Source organism: Alligator sinensis, unplaced genomic scaffold, assembly GCF_000455745.1.
Source record: "Alligator sinensis unplaced genomic scaffold, ASM45574v1 scaffold858_1, whole genome shotgun sequence".
Lineage (NCBI taxonomy): Eukaryota > Metazoa > Chordata > Crocodylia > Alligatoridae > Alligator > Alligator sinensis.
Genome location: NW_005842079.1, coordinates 781,639 through 800,323, shown reverse-complemented (window position 1 = coordinate 800,323; position 18,685 = coordinate 781,639). Strand labels below are relative to the sequence as shown.

The 18,685-nt window shown below is 55.0% G+C and overlaps 2 protein-coding genes across 6 annotated transcripts in view; one reads left to right on the top strand and one right to left on the bottom strand.

The window, feature by feature from the left end:
- The window catches only part of LSMEM2 (leucine rich single-pass membrane protein 2), a 7,853-nt gene extending 3,499 nt beyond the window's left edge, over window positions 1–4,354 (top strand). Inside the window, exons 2-4 of one of the 2 annotated variants that reach the window (XM_006023748.3) lie at window positions 113–262; window positions 1,099–1,320; window positions 2,287–4,354. In XM_006023748.3, the coding sequence (XP_006023810.1) occupies window positions 113–262; window positions 1,099–1,320; window positions 2,287–2,420 (506 nt within the window). In that variant the 3' untranslated portion in view covers window positions 2,421–4,354. Of the gene's footprint in view, window positions 1–109; window positions 263–1,098; window positions 1,321–2,286 lie in introns of both variants that reach the window. The other variant, XM_025204361.1, reaches the window with a different exon arrangement.
- Window positions 4,355–5,280: 926 nt separating this feature from the next.
- On the bottom strand, window positions 5,281–15,774 carry IFRD2 (interferon related developmental regulator 2). 4 transcript variants are annotated; one of them, XM_025204354.1, is made up of 11 exons: window positions 15,641–15,774; window positions 15,071–15,155; window positions 14,345–14,532; window positions 13,560–13,717; window positions 12,752–12,802; window positions 11,788–11,969; window positions 10,459–10,564; window positions 9,786–9,923; window positions 7,945–8,073; window positions 7,599–7,694; window positions 5,281–6,985 (listed from the first exon to the last, which is right to left on the bottom strand). In XM_025204354.1, the coding sequence occupies exons 1-11, from the start codon at window positions 15,702–15,704 to the stop codon at window positions 6,905–6,907; spliced, it is 1,278 nt and encodes a 425-aa protein (XP_025060139.1). In that variant the 5' UTR covers window positions 15,705–15,774; the 3' UTR covers window positions 5,281–6,904. The 4 variants fall into 4 exon arrangements, with proteins under 4 accessions (XP_025060139.1, XP_025060140.1, XP_025060141.1 ...); XM_025204355.1 differs by having other exon boundaries at window positions 14,345–14,529; XM_025204356.1 differs by having other exon boundaries at window positions 14,345–14,469.
- Window positions 15,775–18,685: the final 2,911 nt, after the last annotated feature.

Here is an 18,685-nt window from a genome sequence, read left to right as displayed (position 1 = left end):
GGGAAGAGCCCTGGCCTGCCCCTAGGGATGGGCCAGATGGGATGTGACTGGAGATCACCATCACCAAGCCTTGGAAAGCCACCCCCCATCACAGATCCTCCTTCTCTAGCAGACGGAGTGGCAACAGCAGCAGCATCCCTCAATGGGGAGCCCCTCAGCCTCAGCGGGAATGATCTGGCTGACATCGACCTGCACCCAGTGGAGTCCATCAGTGACCTGTACTGGGCATCTGGGGGCCAGGAGAGTCACAAGGGCACAGAAGGTAAGACCTGGTCCCAGCACACATGCAAAGTGGGCAGAGAGGGTGGTTCTGAGTAGTAGGCTTCCCAGCTAGACCATGGATGGTGTCTCACTCAGTCCAGAGATCCTAATCACACTGCTGGCCAGGACACATCTGCCAGGACACAAAAGCCTGCCAGTCCCAGCAGGAGGGGAAGCAACAGGGGCATTACTGAGACCTCAGCATGAAGTGAGAGGATTGGGGTGCAGGGAAATTTGGGGATGCAACAAGGATACCTTTCCCCCTCAGTCCTGGAGGAGGGGAGGGGGCTCTGTTGGGGACTAGCAGAGCCACAGCCATCAGCTGTTTGGGAATGGTGGGTGGGTGGGTGTCAAGGGGATGAAGACAGGATGCCAAATCTCACCCCACATCAGGGAACGTGGGAGATCCAGAGACAGGGCAGGGAATGGGACACGGCTCAGCAGCAAGGGAAAGAGCCTGGTGGGACAGGGGTGAGGTCTGGCAGCAATCAGGCTGAAGCCTGAAAGGCTGTGTTGCAGGCTGCTCACTTGGAAAGCCCATTGTTGACCTGTGCTGTGTCCAGGCTGGCGCAGACAAGAAGCTAGCATGGGAAGAGCATGGGAGGATCCTGTGGCAGGTACACTGCATGGCAGATCCTCAGTGAGCAGGGTGCTGTGGTGTTGAAGTTCACGTCCAGCCTTGTGGCACTGGAGCTCAGCTTCTCCCCTCTATAGGGCTGCCTTCCAGCTTGTGGCACAGGAGGAGATGCCACAGTACTGGGGTGTGTGCACGTGCGCGTGTGGACAGAGGGGTGCTGGCATCTTACGCTTTCCTAACCTAACCTCTCCCTCCTCCAGGGAATGACCCATCTCGGTCCAATGCCCCGCCAGCCCTGCACGCCCACCCTGCCAGGCACATCACCCCCCACCATGGGCTTCTGCCCATGCTGCGCCCCGTCCGCCCTGACCCCGTTTGCCCCTGCTTCGGTCCCATCTGCTGCCGCCGGGCCCTCTTCACCTTTCTCGGGATGCTGGTGATGGCCAGCCTCATCCTTGCCACGCTGGCCGTGTACCTCAGCGGTACGTGGTGCTCCCTCCCTGTCACTGATCCCATGGGGGTCTGGCCTGGGTTGGGCAAGCAAGGAGTGGGAGAGCATTGGTAGGGGGCAGGCCATGGCCCTGCCAGGGACCCTGGAGGAGCAGAGCACTCACCTCCCTTGTCCTGAGCACCCTGCCTGCGTGGGGCATGAACCATTGGCACCGAGGGAGCAAGGGTTCCCCCTCGTGAGTGCATGGGAATTGTGCTGGGAGCTATGGGCTAGCACGTGGTACAGCAGGCACGGGCAAACCACACATGCCTGCCCTGATCCCATGCTGCATTCATTCATCTGGGGACGACTGACTTTGTGGGACTCCATCAGCCCTTTGACCCGACTCTGCCTGCCCGTGCCCCAGAGAGGACAGAGGGAGGAATGGAGAGTGGTACTGGGATGGCAAGAATGGCATTGAGGGTGGCATTGGGATGGCAACTCACAGCCCCACCCTACTCCAGGGACAATGGCCCGCTGTGGTGCAGTCACAGGCAGGGCCTGGATTGGTCCCCACCCCAGCCCAGCCAGGGAGCCCAAGGGTGACCAGGTTGAGGAACCAGTTTAGCCCTGGGATGGGGGCAGCAGCCTGAGCTGGGCTCGTGGGCAGGCAGGATTCAGTACTTGGGGGGTCCTGCTGGGCCTATGGCCCCTTGTCAGCCTAAGCATCCCACCCTGGGGAGATGCCCCTCGGCTGAGGGTGCTGGAGCCAGCTTCCAGCCTTGCCACCTGGGGCACTGCAGGGCAAGCAGAGATGTTCTCAGCTTCATGGGACATTTAGAGCTCCAGCTTCCTGCTGTACCAGTAGTGGGGAGCTGTGGGTATTGCTGCCCCCTACTGGAGGCTGCAAGGAAGCTGTTCCCTGGGCAGTGAGCGGGGAGTGCAAGTCTTGGTCCTCTCTGCATAGCTGGGAGGATTCATTTGGCTGGGATCTTACCCATTTCCTCCTGGCCCACAGTCCTGCAGAGCGAGTCACTGCGCGTCCTCTCCCAGTGGCTGACAAGCCAGGAGCAATCCGTGCGGCAGATGAGAGCCACCAGCTTGCAGCTGTGGAGCCGGCTGAATGCCACAGAGCCTGGAGCCCAGACTTGAGCCACACTGTCCTGCCTGCTGTGCCCTCTGGCCCTGGACAGGGAGGGCAGAAGCCTTGTGCTGCCTGGCGCTTCTAGGACACTGGTACGAGACAGCACCCCCCTTTCTGCAGGGTAAAGACTGACCCCTGTGGGGGCCCCGAGGCCACAGTACAGACTGCTGGCTTTATTAGGGCACCATCACTACTGACCTGGGGCCTCTCCCAGGAGCAGAAGACTTTACTCTGTTAGGTGGAGAACCCCTATCCCCTTCCCTACAGGAGCACCTTATTTATAATCCTCCCCACACTGCCCCCTCCAGCTCTCACACCAATGCTTCCTCCATCCATCTACATATAGATTTTTATATGTGACAATAAAGCCACGATGCACATGCCCTGCTGACAGCCTCACCGCCTGCACCTGCCCCAGGAGCACAGCAGCATTCTGGCCCAAGGGGGCAAATGGTACAGTGGGGAGGGAGGGAGGGAGGGCAGGCTGCTGTCTCGGATCAGCCCCAACCTAATGGGAATCAGTGCATGGTACAGACCACTTCCCACACAGCTCATATAACAGAAGCTAGAGCAGTCTTGCAGCCCCTGGGAGCCAGGTAAAGCCTGGGAAACCCCTGGGTCCTCCAGCTTTGCCAAGCAGGCCCATGGAAGGGCAGCCCCAAGGGCCTTTGGGGTGACATAGAATCAGCTCAAGAACAAAGCCAAAGGCAGCAGCTGGGGGTGTGCACCTCCATCCCTCCAGTGAAAAGATATTTGAACTGCTGCATCAACCCAACAAACAGCCAGGCTCCAGGGACTTGCCTGTGCCCCAGAGCCAAGAGCAGGTATGGAGAAGAGATCCAAGGCCTGGTCTGTGTTGTGAATGCTAAGGCTGCATTTGGGCAGTTGACAGGGAGCAGGCAGCACACAGCACCCCTACCTTCTATCCCTACCCTGTGCCAGCAGAGAGGGACCTGGGCCCAGGACACTGAAGTTCTGGTATCTTGGCTCTGCACGTCACAGCTGCTCAGCTGATGCTGGCAAGAGGGGCCTGGGCAGAACAGGGTGGGGTGAGGCAAGGCACAGAGAGCAGGGGTAGCTAGAGGGAGCTGGCCTAGTGGGGGCTGGCACAGATCACTGCAGGGCAGACATGGCAGCAAGCACAACTTGTGCTTGTTCCATCAGGTTTTTCTCTCAGGGCGTTTGGTCCTTACCCCAGGACAAAGCAGCAGAAAACTCAAGGCTGTCCTCAGGAGCAGGATGTAAGCCTAGCATGCCCCACACTAGCAAAGATCCTGGGGGGAGCTTAGATGAAAACTGCCCTTTCTGCTCATCCCCCTCAGGCATGGGGGGGAACATGTCACTGTGAGGAAGCAGCCAGCACAGCCCTGCAGGTCAGGAAGGAACCAGAGCAGCCAGCCCATCATTCCCGTGCTCCCACTTGGTCACCTCTCCCTTCCCATCCTAGCCCATGTGCCCTCGGCACCAAAACAACTGCCAAGCAACTCTTCAATGAGCCTTTTAATTATTGTAATAATCCTCATCTTATAAAATCACATAAATACATTCCTGGGAAACCCCCTAGGTAGGGGTGGGGGGAGGCACCCCAATGGCATGTGGGGACAGGCAGCCCTGAGCAGCGGCCACAAGGGACACTTGTTTCACTCAGGAGCTGCTGCAAATTGGGGCTCACTTCCCCCAAGTCCCTGCCCTCCCCACACTCCAATGGCTCAGCAGGGTCATTTCTCCCCATTTGGCACTTATTTGCTACCCCTCTGCAAGCCCTGGAGGCCTGGCACTGCTTTGGCACAGCCCCAGCAGAGCAAAGCAACATGATTCTTCTGTGCAGCAAGCTGGAATCCATACAGCAAACTTCCGTACCAAGCTTCTGCCTACCAGCCAGCATAATGGTGAGGGGTTACAAGAATCACTCCAGACCTGTGGTGCATATATCTCAGGCACAGCGGGGGGGGTTTGACAACGGACGACTCTACTTCTGAGTCATTGTTCCACTCACCACCACTGCAATCCAAGCTGATGCCCAATGCATTTTCCAACCTCAGCTGACACAGTTCAGCCCAGGGCTGAAGTCAATGCAAGGAGCAAGGGAAGGGCCCTAATGCTCACCAGGCACCAAGAGCCATGGGGAAGGAACTGGTGCCCTGCTATGCCCCCCAGCCAAAGGCACCAAATGGCTTTTGCAGGATGGTGGGGCTAGCACCTATCCCACTGCAGCCACCAGCTGGGCTGGGCTGGGGAAAGATAGGAGGGTGGTGCTGAGTCTGCACTGCCCACATGTGCTGGGGCTGGGAGAAACATGGGTCAGAGCCAAAGGGGCTTCTGGACAGTGTTAGGATAAAAACAAAGCAAATAAACGCTCTTTGGATAAATCCAGTGTCTTTCATTAAACCGACTCAAATTCTTCTTTGCAGGCTTTTGGGTACAAATACCCTTTGCCAGGGTGAAAGACAGGTGGGGGAATGGGGAAAGATCTTTTGTATTTAGTAGGTTGAGGAAGTGAAGTTCATAACCTTGTCTGTGAAAGGTGTTTTGTAAATTCCTTTTGAGGATTAGAACTGAGACACTGGAGAGACAGTGGCTTCCTTGTAAGAAATGTGCCCCCATAGGTAATTGGGTATTCTTGTCTTTAATAGGTTTTCAGTGTGCATTCATTCTGGTGCAGTTGTTGTTTGGTTTCTCCTACATATTTTTCACCCTCTCTCCAATCACTGTTTTAGTCCTCAAAGGGAACTTACAAAACACCTTTCAGAGACTGGATTAATCAAAAAAAAAAAATCATGGGCTAAATACAGACATTGGATTTATGGCACATTATAACCTACCTAATAAAATGTAAATTGAGGTAGTCAATTTACATTTTAAATCTCTCACCTACTGACTACCTTAATTTACATTTTAACTGACTGGCTGTCTTGAATAAGTACTGGCCTCTGGCTACTTTACTACTCCATCCAGGAAGAGCACAGACCAACTACAGAAGCTTCTTCTGCCTGATGAAGGGTATTTGTACTTGAAAGCTTGCAAAGGAGAATTTTTCCAACTATTTGGGTTGGTTTAATAAAAGATACCAGATTTAGTAAAGAACTTTGTCAGCTTATGTCCTTAGATCAACACAACTACAACCTACACCACAGGATAGAAACAAATCATTTAAAAGCAGGTACTTAGCCCTGTGGCCCCCCCCCCCAGCATTTCAGAGCCTTGACGGTTGCCCCACATCCCCTCTGTTCCACTTGGCTGCAGTTAAGTTCCCATCTCTGACCAGTTCCAGGTTGCCCAGTCCCAGGGCTGGGGTGAGATAGCACAGGGAGGAGTGAGTTCATCCAGCCTCCATCACACCTGGCCCAGTCTGACTCCTTCAAGCTTTGGCTTGGACTGACAGGAGGCAACTTCGGTGTTAGGAGGGGGTTGTGCTGCCAGCTTTTTGGGGAGAGTGCCTGTTCCCCCAAGGGAACAGGGAGAGGGGGGCTGACCTTTGCATGGAGCCAGGACAGGCAAGCAGGCAGGCAGGCATGATGGAAAGGCTTTCCTTTCATCGCTGTGAGTGCACCCTGTACTACTAGAGACCACCCTTCCAGTGCAGTAAGAAACCCTCCAAACAGCCCTGCCCAGCACCAAGACATAAGAGAACCATTAGTCCCACAGGGGCCTGGGTGGCTAGTCTGGCCCAAGTGCTACACAGGGATGCCACTGAAGCCAGTGGCTCCTGCTCTAGGGTAAGGGAAGAGGCAGGCAGGCCTGTACCATGGGAGTAGAGGACAGGTCTACACAAGCAGGCCCTGAGTGACATGACAGCAGCACTGCAATGTTGGCACAGCATGATGGGAGTCACAGACATGGGGGGGGGGAAACCCGCCCCACCCTACTCTGCACTACACCACCACCAGCAGCATCTCCCAATGTCTGCTTCAGCCAGTCTACATCAGGCACCCGCCACTGCAGGGCAGGGAACAGGAAACCTCTCCCGCACCTCTGTTGTCACCCCCTTCCTCATGCCCCAGCAAGCTACATTTTGATGTATGGCATCTCCATGGAGACTATGGGAGCCTACTGGACCGATTTACTGGTGGAGGCAGGAGGGGGCTGGTCTAGTGCACACAGCCAGAGGGGGAGAGGGAGGGAAGTGTGAGGGAGGCAAAAACCACTAGCTAGGGAGCAGGGGTGGGGGAGGCAAGGATTTCCCCACTTCCCAAAACCTCACTTACTTTTTTTTTTGGTTAAAAAATAAAATAAAATAAAAATAAAAAAGGGCCTTGGCCCATAGTTGCCACACCAACTCCACAATCCACACCCTCATACACGGTTCTGTTCTTGTATAAAAGCCCCCAGAGCTGGAGGAGGGAGCATGTGGCATGAGCTTTGCACTTTCAGGAGTGGGGAGGGGGGAGCATCTGGTGCCACTCCCCTCCCATTTCTCTCCCTATATCACAGTGGTTGGGGTCTGTAGTCCATGGATTTGTGCAGAAGGAGGGGTCGCAGGAAGCAGCCCCTGTTACAGGATGTCGGCTCGCTTGTCACGCACACGGCTCCTGGCTTTTGTCCGGGCTTTGAAGGCGGCCGAGTTGTAGAGGTGCTGGGGGAGACACAGGTTGGTTAGGCTGTGATTGCAGACTCAGGCTGATTAAGCTAGGGGAGTTAAATGGAACAGTGGACTAGTGGGGTGAACTCTTGCCCTGTCCAAGCCAAAGCAGGGTTGCTCAGGCTTCCATGCCAGGGCTCCTAGCTCTTCTGTGACTCTTCAGTCCCCCAGGGTTCCAAACCTGTCCCCTCTCTATGTCAGTGAGGGAGGTATACCAGCAAAGAGGGGTGCAGGAAACCAGTCGAAGGCTGGGAGCTTTGGCTCAGGCCCCAAGAGACTTCAATCCCCTTCTGGAGATTCCTGGGCCCAGGCACAATAGATGCCACTCCCTGCATGCAAGGCATAATAAGTCTCTCCTCTTGGCACCTCTCATCAAGCCCAGCTCCCAGCCACTGTCCAGCTTAACTATTTCTCCCTTGGGTCAAATAACTGGGCTGTCCTGTCCCTGATGCCCCTATACATACACCCTCCAGGGGTGTCCCCACCAGTAGAGCTAGGAGTGGAGCCCCATTTGTGGACAATGCTTTGCATTCCCCACTCTCAGGACTGGGGGACTCTGGTGCCAGATGGGAGAGGGCCAACATACTACCCAGGAGTGGCATCACACCTTCTCAAAGCGGGAGATCTTGCTGGCTTTGATGGCGGCAGCATCAAGCACCAGTGGAGGGCCCAGGTCAAATATCTCGCGCAGCAGCTCATTGTTCTGGTGGGGAGAAGGGACTTGTTAGGTAGGCGTGTGCTGGGCTGAGGGCCAGAAGCAGGTCCCTGCCATAAGGCTGGGCTCCAAGACCCCTCCCCACACACCTACACCCAGAGAACCTAGCCCTGTCACAAACAAAACACTCATTTGAGGCACCCAAGATGTGCACTTCCTCTCCTGCCCTCTCTCACCTGAGAGATCTCCCTTTTTCCCCAGCAGACTGCCAGGCCTCTCACGTACCCCTTGGCCCTACCTGCAAGTGATGCCTGACTCCAGAGCCCAGAACCTCCTTGAAGGCGTCGTATGTTCTCCTTCTGACCCAGCTGTCCACATACATGCACTCCAGACCAAACCTGATGGTCTCCTCATGAAACTCACCACTCTGGGGGCAGGGAAAAGGATATCAGCACCTCCCTTGGTAGCCCAGGAACACTAAGTCCTGCTCTGACCACAAGGGACATGCCCATAAGGGGGAAGGCCTTGAACAATGCAAGGAATTTGCAGCATGCACCAAGACACCCGTGCGGCTTGGACTTGCCTTCCACGCAGCCAGAAGTTCCCCATGAGAGGAGAGGTGCCACCACAGGTACCAGCTACTTGCTGTTCCATAATACCTGGAACTTGGCTGGTGAGTGGGGTGGGGGTGGGACAGTAATACCCCAAATCCTTGAGTCATTTGATGACTGGACCTTACCATCAGTCACAGTCCAATCTTTTCAGACCCTCTGCCTGGCAACTTCCCTGGAGTCACTCATGCCATGAGTGGCCCTGGAGCCCAGCTCTGTCCTCCAGGCTCACAGGAGCTAGGGACATTGGTCCTGAGGTGACAGTGCTCCCTGCTGGCCAAGAAGATATTGGGACAGTAGAGACAACTGTGCTGGCAAGAATCCCCAGCAGGGATAAGATAATTCCTGAGAGGTCCCATGCTCTGCATCCTCACCTGTAACCCTGCTGAGGCAGCAAAGCATGAGGCTGCAGCTCAAGCTGGGGACTGTGACCAGGGTGTGCCAGTGCTCCTATTGGGACTTGAAAGCAGATGTTTCTGGCTAGAGGGTGTGGCTATCAGACCAATAGCCATATATTTGGGGTCGAAAAGAAATTTCACTCCTTGGTAAGATTGGTTTGGACTGTGGGAATTTTTGCCTTCCCCTGTAGTAGGGCATGGCCCTCTAACCAGGAGCTCCTGAAAGTATATTAACAACTTTTTACAGCAGCAGGACATTGGATGCTGTGGTCCCCCTACTTTATCTGTTGCAGATTAGGGTGTTGTGTCAGGGTTGACTGTGTGGGTTTATTAAGAGGTTAGATTATGGCTGTATGGGATGTTTAGGATAGGGATTATCCTGCCTCAGGCAGGGGGTTGGACCAGGTGACCTATGGAAATCACTTCCAGCCTGACTTCTTATTTCTACAATAGACAGGGCACCAGCCCTGACAACAGGAGCAAAGTGAGGTGGTCTCTGCCACCAATCCCTTTGGTCAGCAAGGAATACTAGGCCTGACCCATCCACCAACCCAGGGGCTACGGGGGTGATGCCAGGCCAGCCCCAGAAGACAGACACCACCGACCCTCCTACTCTTGTGCAATGGCAGGATCCATAGCTTTCACCATGCCACCAGTTCATGGGGGTAGTCCCAGGATGCTCAGCAGTAATAGCAGGAGGTGGTTATGCCAGGCCCAGACCCGTCCTCCAGGCAAGGATTCAGAGCACTCAGGGATGGAAAGTGGTAGAAGGGAGATAACAGCTACTGTGACCGAAGCCAGAGCAGACTCTTTAAAAACCCATCTGCCTGCTGGGAGAAGCTGTCTGGGTGGATAAGAGCAGGGGATGGGGGACGGCTGGCACCAGGGTCAGAGCACTACTTCCTAGGAGACCCTACAGATCAAGAGCTTGCAGCTCTGATGGGGGAATAACTGCTCTCCCCAGAGATCAGCCCCTTCTCCCTCAGCAGGGGCACAGTAGCCCTGGAGCTCGGTTTTTCTCCTGGAAGAGACCAGTTCAACTCTGCTGTCGTTACAGGACTAATCCATCATGTCCAAACCCTCGCGTCGCCCCCCCCACCCCCCAATGGGGGCAGCAACATAGCAGGCACCTCAATAAAATGCAGCACGTCACGGAAGATCGAGCGCTGCCGGCGCCTGTCTGTCTTGGCCCGGTACTTATTGCTGTCTGTGGCCAGGGCTTTCAGCTTGGTGCACAGGAGGTCGGTGTCCTCATAGAAATTATCCTCCTGTAGGGAACGGAGCCACTGGAGAGATGCTGGCATAGAGCTCACTTCCCACAGCCTGGCACCTACTTAGGGAAGAGGGGAACCAAGGGCAAGAAGCCATCTACCCTGGAGCTGGAGTTTCCCCACAGGGTTCCAAGAGAGGGAGCTGATCCCACAGTTGATCTTGCCCAGCTCAAGCAGATCCACATTCACAACACCCCTTCCAGCAAGGGAAAAGTAGGAGCTGGCTAAGAGTGTAGGAAGGAAAGGGCATGAGGTAGAGGGCAAATCAGCTGATGCTGCTCTCACTGCTGGAGAGCCAAGCTCAGGCATCACAGCTGAGGCTGAATCTGCCAATTCTACAAGGGAAGCAGCAGAAAGCTGCCACATGCCAGTCCTCCCTTGGGTGCTGACCTCCCCATAGGACAGAAAGCCAGGCAAACGAAGCTGGTCCTTGGACCAGAAGGCAGGAGATAGAGGGCACTGGCTTTGCACCAAGCACATCCCACACTGCAAGTGCCACAGTGCCCAGGCCCCTCCACAGGGTGTGACATACCTCCATATCACGGGCTAGCTCAAAGAGCAACGCAATGGTCTCGCCTGCCGTGATGCGTAGGTTGACATTGTCGCTGGACAGCATTAGCGGCAGCTTGAGTAGGTGACTGTGGCAAGAAGGCAGGAGATTAACACAGAGGTGGCATCAGGCTTGTGGTGCTCACCTGGGGCACCTCCAAGGGCAACAAACAGCCAGAAGACAGACCTTGCTGGGTGGGGGGGTGTGGAGAAGGGAGGCAGTGCATGTTACCAGCCCACTGCCCTACCTCTTACTGGCAGAGGCTGGCATGGCCCCTGCTCACCAAGTAGCCAATCATGCCACTGATAAATGCCACAGGCATATGTGCAGCTGCAGCATGCATGTGGCCAGGAATGAAGCCCAGAAACTTGGAGAGCAGTCTCTAGCTGGTAAGTCTGTGGGAGGGAAGGGGCATGGTGGCGGTGGGGGGCAGATCAAGGCCCCATGGTGAGGGAGGGAATGGGGCAGGGGCAGATGTTGCCCAGGCAGGGTGGTGAATGCGACCCCAAGGACAGCTCCCTGCCACTGCATGCACCTCCAGGGAAGGAATGGGGGGCATATGCCCCCCACCAGATTTATGCACAAGGCGAGGGCAGGCTGTCTACTGTGGGCTCAGGGGCTGCACCAGCCTCTTCTAGGGGAGGGGCTATGGGGAATTTTGTGGTTGCTGTAGCCCACCCCAGTCACCCCTCTCAATGCTGCCACTGCCTGCCCAGAGCCCAGAGTGCAGCCCTGGCCCAGCACCCCCACCTCTGCTGGGAAGAGGCCAGTGCAGCCTCTGGCCCTGAGCCTGCAGCCTGCCTTCATCTTGTGCACAAATAAGTGGGGGGGCACATGCCCTCTCAGGTGTGTGCACAGCAGCAGGGAGCTGCCTCCCCCTCCCGGACAAGCCCCTCCGACTCTTAGCAGGGTTGCATTTACTGCCCTGGCTGGGCAGCGCCTGCCCCAGCCCCACTCCCTACTTCACCATGGCAGCCTCGATCTGTGCCCTCATGCCCCCCCGACTTGCCAACTGGATTCTGCTCTCCACATTGATGGGCTGCATACTGGCTATTGGTTTGGTACTGGCCAATATGGCTGGTTAATAAATCGACCATTGGCATGGCCAAAAAAAAAAAAATCTTTATTGGTGCACCCTTAGTCTTAATGCAGCCAGACCTACCCCATCACCCACTACTGCTCCTCTCCCAGCCCATCATGACAGTCAGTTCCTGCCACAGCACACATGGGCATGAGAGGTTCAATACCAGCTGTTCTCTCGGGCATCACAAGCCAGGGAAACCCTGGCTTGGTGGGATGGCGTTAACTCACTTGTCCAGGATCTTCTTGATGTAGGAGCTGGGGCAGATGGTGAGTAGGAGGGACCAGGACTGGAGGGCATTGCAGTGCAAGGTCTGGAGCAGAGGACTGTGTTGGGCAGGCATGGAGTTGCCCTCCTCTGGGCAGGAAGTGCTGAAGATGCCCTCCAGGCAGGTAAGACACGAAATCAAGTCCTGGGAAAGAGATGGCAGCGAGGTAAGGTGGCCAGGGAGCCTCATAACCTACTCACCCTGGGGTATCACCTGGCTAGCCCAGAAGCAGCCAGTTTCCTGATGACAAGCGTGCTCCTTGGACAGGAGTAACCCAGGTCATAGGCAGCTGGCTCTCCCAGCAGAGCCAGGGCCATCCTACCACCTGTGGGTGCCAACAGGACCCAGAGGTTAAAAGCATGCAAACTCAGGGTCAAGGACCGCTCTGATTCTATTCAACCTGGGAGCAGGCACACAGCGAGGTTGCATCCTTCTCATGGGAAGAGATACAGACAGGTTTCTGCTTTGGCAATCTGCCCAGTGGCTCTTTAGACAGCTGCTGTCAGGAGGGTCACAGCTACTACCTTGCTCCATGCCAGAGATGTGCCACTAACTGCAGATGTGGGGGGAAGTCATTAACACTGAGGCTAGAGCTGGTGACTTCTAGGACTCCTTCCCCCTCCCTCCTTGCCACCCACCCAAAATGAGCAGCCACACAGGCTCATATCATGGTTGGGGGATAATGCCACCTCCCCTGGAACAGCAAAGTCCTCATCAATAGTGACAGCTATGACCAAGTGATGGCACAACATGAGCAGGCTCTGAAGAAGCCTTTCAGGGGCTGCAGGATGGGATGGGTCCAGAGGCATAAGGCTGGAAGGGAAATCAGCGGGGGTGGCAGGAGTGGTAAAGTCTTTCACCTTCTGGGGAAGAGCAAGAACTCTTGGCTGCTCTATTTAAAGGATCAGATGGCCTCAGCTCCTTACCTCCAAATCCGCAGCAGCAATATAGCAGCACATCCCCAGGGCCACAGCACACTGGAGGCAGACAAAGGGGAGGATTACAGAAGGCAACAAAGGGGCAACCCCATCTCCCTTAGCCATTCCCCATCCTCAGTTGAGGCTGAACATCCAGCTGTGCTCACTCAGGTCTAAGCCCTCTTGTTAAAATCATAGAATCTACCCACCCTGCACTAGAGAGAGAATGCCTCTGGTGCAGTTCAAGGCCTGTGCTCCCTCACCAGGTGGCATCACCCTACTCAGAGAGGAGCCGTGTGGGCTGGGCTGGCTTTGTTCTCAGCCTCCATGCTAGTGGTTAGCTCCACAACCTTAAGTCCATCAGGGACCAGGGACACTGACCAGAGCGAAAAAAAATAGTGGATTGATTTCTGAGGGGGGTCCTGGCTTGGTAGCTTCCGTGGAAAGCAGGCAGGAGTAGGGGAGGTGCCCACACGCTCCCTGGCACTCACAGATGCCCCTCTGGCCAGTTGTGCCACCCTCTTGCCTGCATTCTCATTCCACCCTTGGCCTGCCACAAAGATGGTGGTGACAGGCCTGTGATCCAACAGTTTCCTAAGAAACTTGGCCAAACCTCAAAGAGTGGATAGAAGGTGAGGGGCATGCAGCACCCTGCCCCATGCCCAACACTTTTCTGAAATGTGGTCCTGAGGCAAATCCCACCCAATTCCCCTCAAAGTGCACTAACTCTGTCATGAGCAGCACACACAGCCCTGCTCCCTCATGCCCTGACCCCAAGTGGACCATGGCAGAGTGGGAAAAGGAGCTCAATACTCACGCTCTGCCGAGAGATGGGGCTGGCCGAGGTGTCGGTCAGGATGTTGATGAGAAGGGGTTTCAGGCTGCGGAACACCTCCTCCCCCTCGGGGCCGGAGCCCATCTGAAGGCACAGTAGTGTGAGGACAGTAGCAGCCAGAGACTGCTCCTCCCCTTTACCTGCAGTGCGAAGCAGACACTGGGGTAAGCACCACGGTCCACCTTCCCCCATGATAGCACTAATGACTGTGCCTTGAGCTAATGTAATAGTACAGATGCCCATCCACTGACAGGTAGAGGTGGGTGACCTGTGCAAGTGGAGCTGAGCACTTGGTGCTTCTCTCTTCAGCTCAGCCAGCCCCTGGGAGGCTGATTTCTGGTACATTAAGGATTTTAGCCTATGGGGGCAGAGCTGAGACCAGAGCACCCCATGCAGGTGGCAAAGGCAGTAGTCCCAAGACATGGAGCTAGCAACACACCCGATGTTGTTTTGCCAACTGTAGCAGGACATCCCTGCAAGGCAGTGGAGAGGTGTTTGCCTGAGAGTTACGTACTCAGTTGCTGATGTGCTGCCTTAGGCAGCTTGAAGAGGCCCAGTTAGGTCCCCATTTCCTACAGCTAAACCTCTCATACAGAGCTCCAACCCTCCAGCACATTTCTGCTACAACCTGTGGAGGTCACAAGAAGATCCTGGTTACAGGCAAGGACTGATCCCAGCCTACAGCCCTGGCCTGAGGGAGATGTCCAGCCCTGCCCCAAATGAGTACTACTGGAGTGATAGGATAGGGCAGGGCAGGGCAGCCATACCTTTCTTCAGGCACTTCTCCAAGGAGTCTGTGAGCGTAAGCCTGCGTTCCAGCAGGAAGTCAAAGAGCATCTTGGAGGAGAAGGCAAGCCGCAGGTTCTCCAGAGCCACCTGCCGTGTCTTGGCACTGGAGAAGACAGAGACTGTGCTGGGGAAACAAGGCAGTGCTCTGGGAGTGTAGAGAATCCTGCTAGAGTGGGGCAGAAGTGACCTGTAGTCAATCTAGCACCCAGAGCAGGAACCACAGCAGGAGAGGCAGGGCACAACCCTTCCCAGCTCTGCTTGGGCTTCCTTAGGGTGATGGATGGCCTGGCAAGGCCATAGGGTTAACCGGAGGCCAGTTACTCTATTGCTTGTCTAGGGACCTCTACAGAGGGACCCCAGGGTGGCATCAATGGATTCACATCATGCCTAGTGCTGAGGATTTCCATCTGCCCACAAGGAGGGCTCTTAGGCGAGTGGCAACACCTCCACTCCCCATGTGCAATAGCTCCTACCAGGATGGAGACCTTCCTCAACAAGTTTCTCTTTTCAAGGGTGGGAACCAACTAGCCACGCTCTGAAAAACTGTCCTGTGACCTGTGCTGTTCCTCTCTGAACAGGTATCCAGGGTCTCTGGGTTGTGCAGCTTTGTGGGAAGGGCTGAGAGCTCCTGACACAGCAGCAGGGTGGGATTAGGTACAGCCCTGGGGCAGGGGGAGCCTTCGGCCTGCACCAACCCCACTCACCTCTTGTCCAGCACATTATCAATGCACTCCTTCAGTTTGTCCTCCACTTCCTCCTGTTGAGCTTGTTCATCCACTGTGTCGCTCCCTGAAAGACAGCCTGAGTCACCCCCGGCCAGGCCTTGCAGCACCCTTAGCATCAGGCACCTGAACTTGCCCCCAGGCATACCAACCACAGGCCTGGGAGAACAGCAGCCTCATGACCTTGTGCCCTGGCACTATGCATGGTCACAGGCATCTACATTGGAGTGAGGGGAACAGCTACCATGCAAGGCCTTCTGTACCATCTATTAGAGCCCTTTACACAACAAAGGCCTGGAAAGTCTGCCCCCCACAGTTGTTAACTGACCCTGGAAAAGATCACTGAGAACTGTGTGTGAGGATTCAAGACTGAAAGAGTGCTGCAGGGAACTGCTGAGGGGCACTGCTGTGTGGGCACCCAGGACAGAGCTCCCAGCTAAATCTGGAGCAATCTCACCCAAGCCCAGGACATGGGATGGCTGGGATGAAGGGAAGCAGCACAGAGCACTCAGCTATGCACTGTATGTGTCCCTGGTTGCCTGCAATTGTCACCTGTATATGGCATCTCAGTTGGGTCCTGGGCTCCCCTTTCTCTACCCGAGACAGCTGTTGCCATGCTGCCCCTCACTCACCAGTGCCTTCCTCTGCAACACTGGTGCCCTCGCTGGCACTGCTATAGTGACTCAACACTTCGCTGGCTGCCTCGTCATCGCTGGCCTGGGAGTCTGCCTTGGCACTGCTCCGAGCTCCTGGGGAACCAGAAAGGAAAGTTAGGGTGGCTGGGGACAGCTGTAAGCATGAGCAGAGCCCATATGTCCTCTAGGCAATCCTCCCTGCCCAACTCAGAGCTTATCAAGAAATAAAATCTTTCTGTGTTTACAGCTAGTGCTGGGGGATTTGTCATCCTGCAACCCCAGCCTGGCAGGGACCTCCTGGGTCAGAGCCCCAGCTTCAGCTGCTATAGTCACCACAGCACAGAATCCCTTTCATTGGGGAAGTTCGCCTCAACACCAGTTAAGTTTCTTGCCCCGACTTGGAGCCTCCTCTTGATTTCCAGGCTAAGTTCGGCAATGGCCAGTTCATACTCAATTTGTTCTTGTGGCAGCAGCCTTTAGCCTGAAGGCTCTTCCCTCCTCAAGTTTCCCCTCCATCTCAGCCTTCCTTTGGCAGGAAAAAGCAAGCTGATCTCTTCTAGATTTCTCCCCACCTTTCCTCAAATCACCCTAGTAGCCCTTCTCTGCACCCAAGCCAGTTTCAACCAACCTTCCTGGACTATGGGTGACCAGGACTGGACACAGGAGTCCAAAGGATACCTCCTAGAGTCTTCTTCAACAGTACTGATACTTCCCCATTTCTAGAGGGGATGCCTTGCTCCACACATCTTATGTCAGCATATCTTTCACAATCTCATCACACTGATACCCTCAGATTCTTCTCCTTGCTTCCATCTAACAAGCTCCCACCCCACCTAGGCCTCCACACTGCAGCAGCCACTATGCCTGAAGTTGCCCAAGGAAGCTTGACTTGCCTACACAACATGCCTCTCAGTCCCTTGGAGTGGGCTGGCTGCTCATCCCACCTTCTCAGAAGTTTAAGAGGTGGAAGATCCAGTCCCTGCTAAATCCCATATGCCCATGTTACTCACGAGTGGTCCAGCTTGGGCTGCCACCTTCACCATGCAAAGATTGTATCTCCTGCCTGTGAACCACCATGCCTCTGAGATTGCTGTGTGGATGCCACACAGACCTTCCCAGCTGGGCTATGCCAGGGGACTGGGAAGGCCTCCTGGGTTCCCGCAGGTCAGCTGCAGGCCCACCAGTCCCAAGGCTCAAGTGCCTGTACTTCCCCTCTGCCATGGCCACATGTGTTTGGGGATGTGGATATTAAAAACACACCACGCACAGTTTGCAAATGAAGTTGTGAGTAGGCACAAAGCTTGTTGCTAGGCTAGAGGAACCCAGCTCAGCCACACCCAGCTGATAAAGAAGCAAGACCTAGAGTGTTCGATACCCATCCACATGGTGCTGGCTGATGAGGCACAGGCTGAGCTATCAGAGCACTTCAGATGCAGCTCCTGGAAGTCAGTGCACCCTCTTTCCAGGGCAAATCAGCTTCTCCTTCTTGGCCATAAACAGGCACATCTCATTTTGGCAGCAGTGAGGGCAAACCAATCAGCTTGCAGACTGCGATTAAGCAGCACAAACTGGTTGCAATGCAGGCTAGTAGTGCCACATGAAATCAGAGCGAACTAGGGCTGGAATGGCCCTCAGGAGGCCGTATAGGCCAATCCCCTGTTCAAGGAAGGATCATCCATATCCAAAACCATCCCATACAAGTCCCTGGCTAACCAGTTATTAAAACTATTCAAACACCTGTGGTTCACAACCATCAGGCACAATGACTCAACACCGAGGTAAGCACACAGGGAAAGCAGGTGACTGAGGGCACCATCAATGCCATGTTGCTTGCACCATTTAACAATTACATTCTTGGGGCAGAAGGTGAAACACAGGAATGGGGAGTACAGGTCAAAGGCTAACAATCAGGGCTCCAAGGTGGGACCCTGAGCAGAGATCATTGGCAAGTGCCCACTGTGCCTCAAAAGTATCTAAGAAGCCTGTGGACACTGCCCAGAGACATGCATGGATAAGTGAAAGGAAGACAGCCCCACAGGTGCCTAGGTTGCCCTGGTCAGGGTCTCCTTCCTGGTCTGTTAGAAGGACAGCTTGGCTAGAGCCAGGAGGAGGTTGAGCAGAAGTGCCACCAAGTCCCTAAGTCCAACATATAGGGTACACATAAAATAAAAGGTGTGGGGGAAAGGGTAGTAAGTCTCAGGAAGTGGTTGTTAAAAATACTCTGAAGAGCTCCAAGGAACAGAACTATGCCCTCCAAGACAGAGAAAAGCACCACCCCCCCCCACCCCCCCAACTGCAGGGTAAAATTATTTCCTGATCCCAAATGTGTTGATTGGTCTCATCCCAAGCATAGGAACAAGACCCTCTAGCCAGGAATCTTCAGGTTTAATTCCCACCAGAAACACTGGCATATGCCAGTCAAATCCCCAGTCTTGGCTGCAGCCAACACCTAGTGCTTCTGAGGAAGGCAAAACCTGACACCTGTAGCAGCAGGAACGGAAAATTAATTTCCTGATGTGGCAACCACCAAAGCAAATAAGCATTGGATAACTAAACACCTGCTGGCAGGCCTGATACCGGCTTGCTGGCCCAACTCAGAAGAGCCTGACAGTGTGGATGGACACTCCCTCCCTGGTGGTGATTAGAGAGCTCTGGTGCAGGCCAAAGAAAATCCAGGATTAAGCAAATGAGGTGCTCACATGCACACAGGCTTTGTGAGGCACATTTCCAGCCAGCCAGCCAAGCCAGAGGCAAAGGCTCCCCAAGAACTGCGTGTGGACACAGCCCGAGAACAGTTCACCTTATGTGACCCCACAGAAGTGTAAAGACTCTCCCTGGGAGGGGAGCCAAATCACTGTGCCCAGCATCCTGCTTCCCCAGCTTGGGATGGCACTGTGCCAAGGCACACAGTAGGTAGCTGTGAACAGAGGTGGCCGAAGAGCAAGTGTGGGGTGCTCAAGTT

Excerpts from the sequence above, each read along its gene's own strand:
- IFRD2 (XM_025204354.1), bottom strand. The coding sequence starts at position 15,704 with ATGGCAACAGCTGTCTCGGGTAGAGAAAGGGGAGCCCAGGACCCAACT. Across the intron at positions 14,533-15,070 it reads GATAATGTGCTGGACAAGAG|CAGGATTCTCTACACTCCCA; the intron begins GTGAGTGGGGTT and ends GCCCCACTCTAG. Across the intron at positions 6,986-7,598 it reads AGATCTCCCGCTTTGAGAAG|CACCTCTACAACTCGGCCGC; the intron begins GTGTGATGCCAC and ends TGTCTCCCCCAG.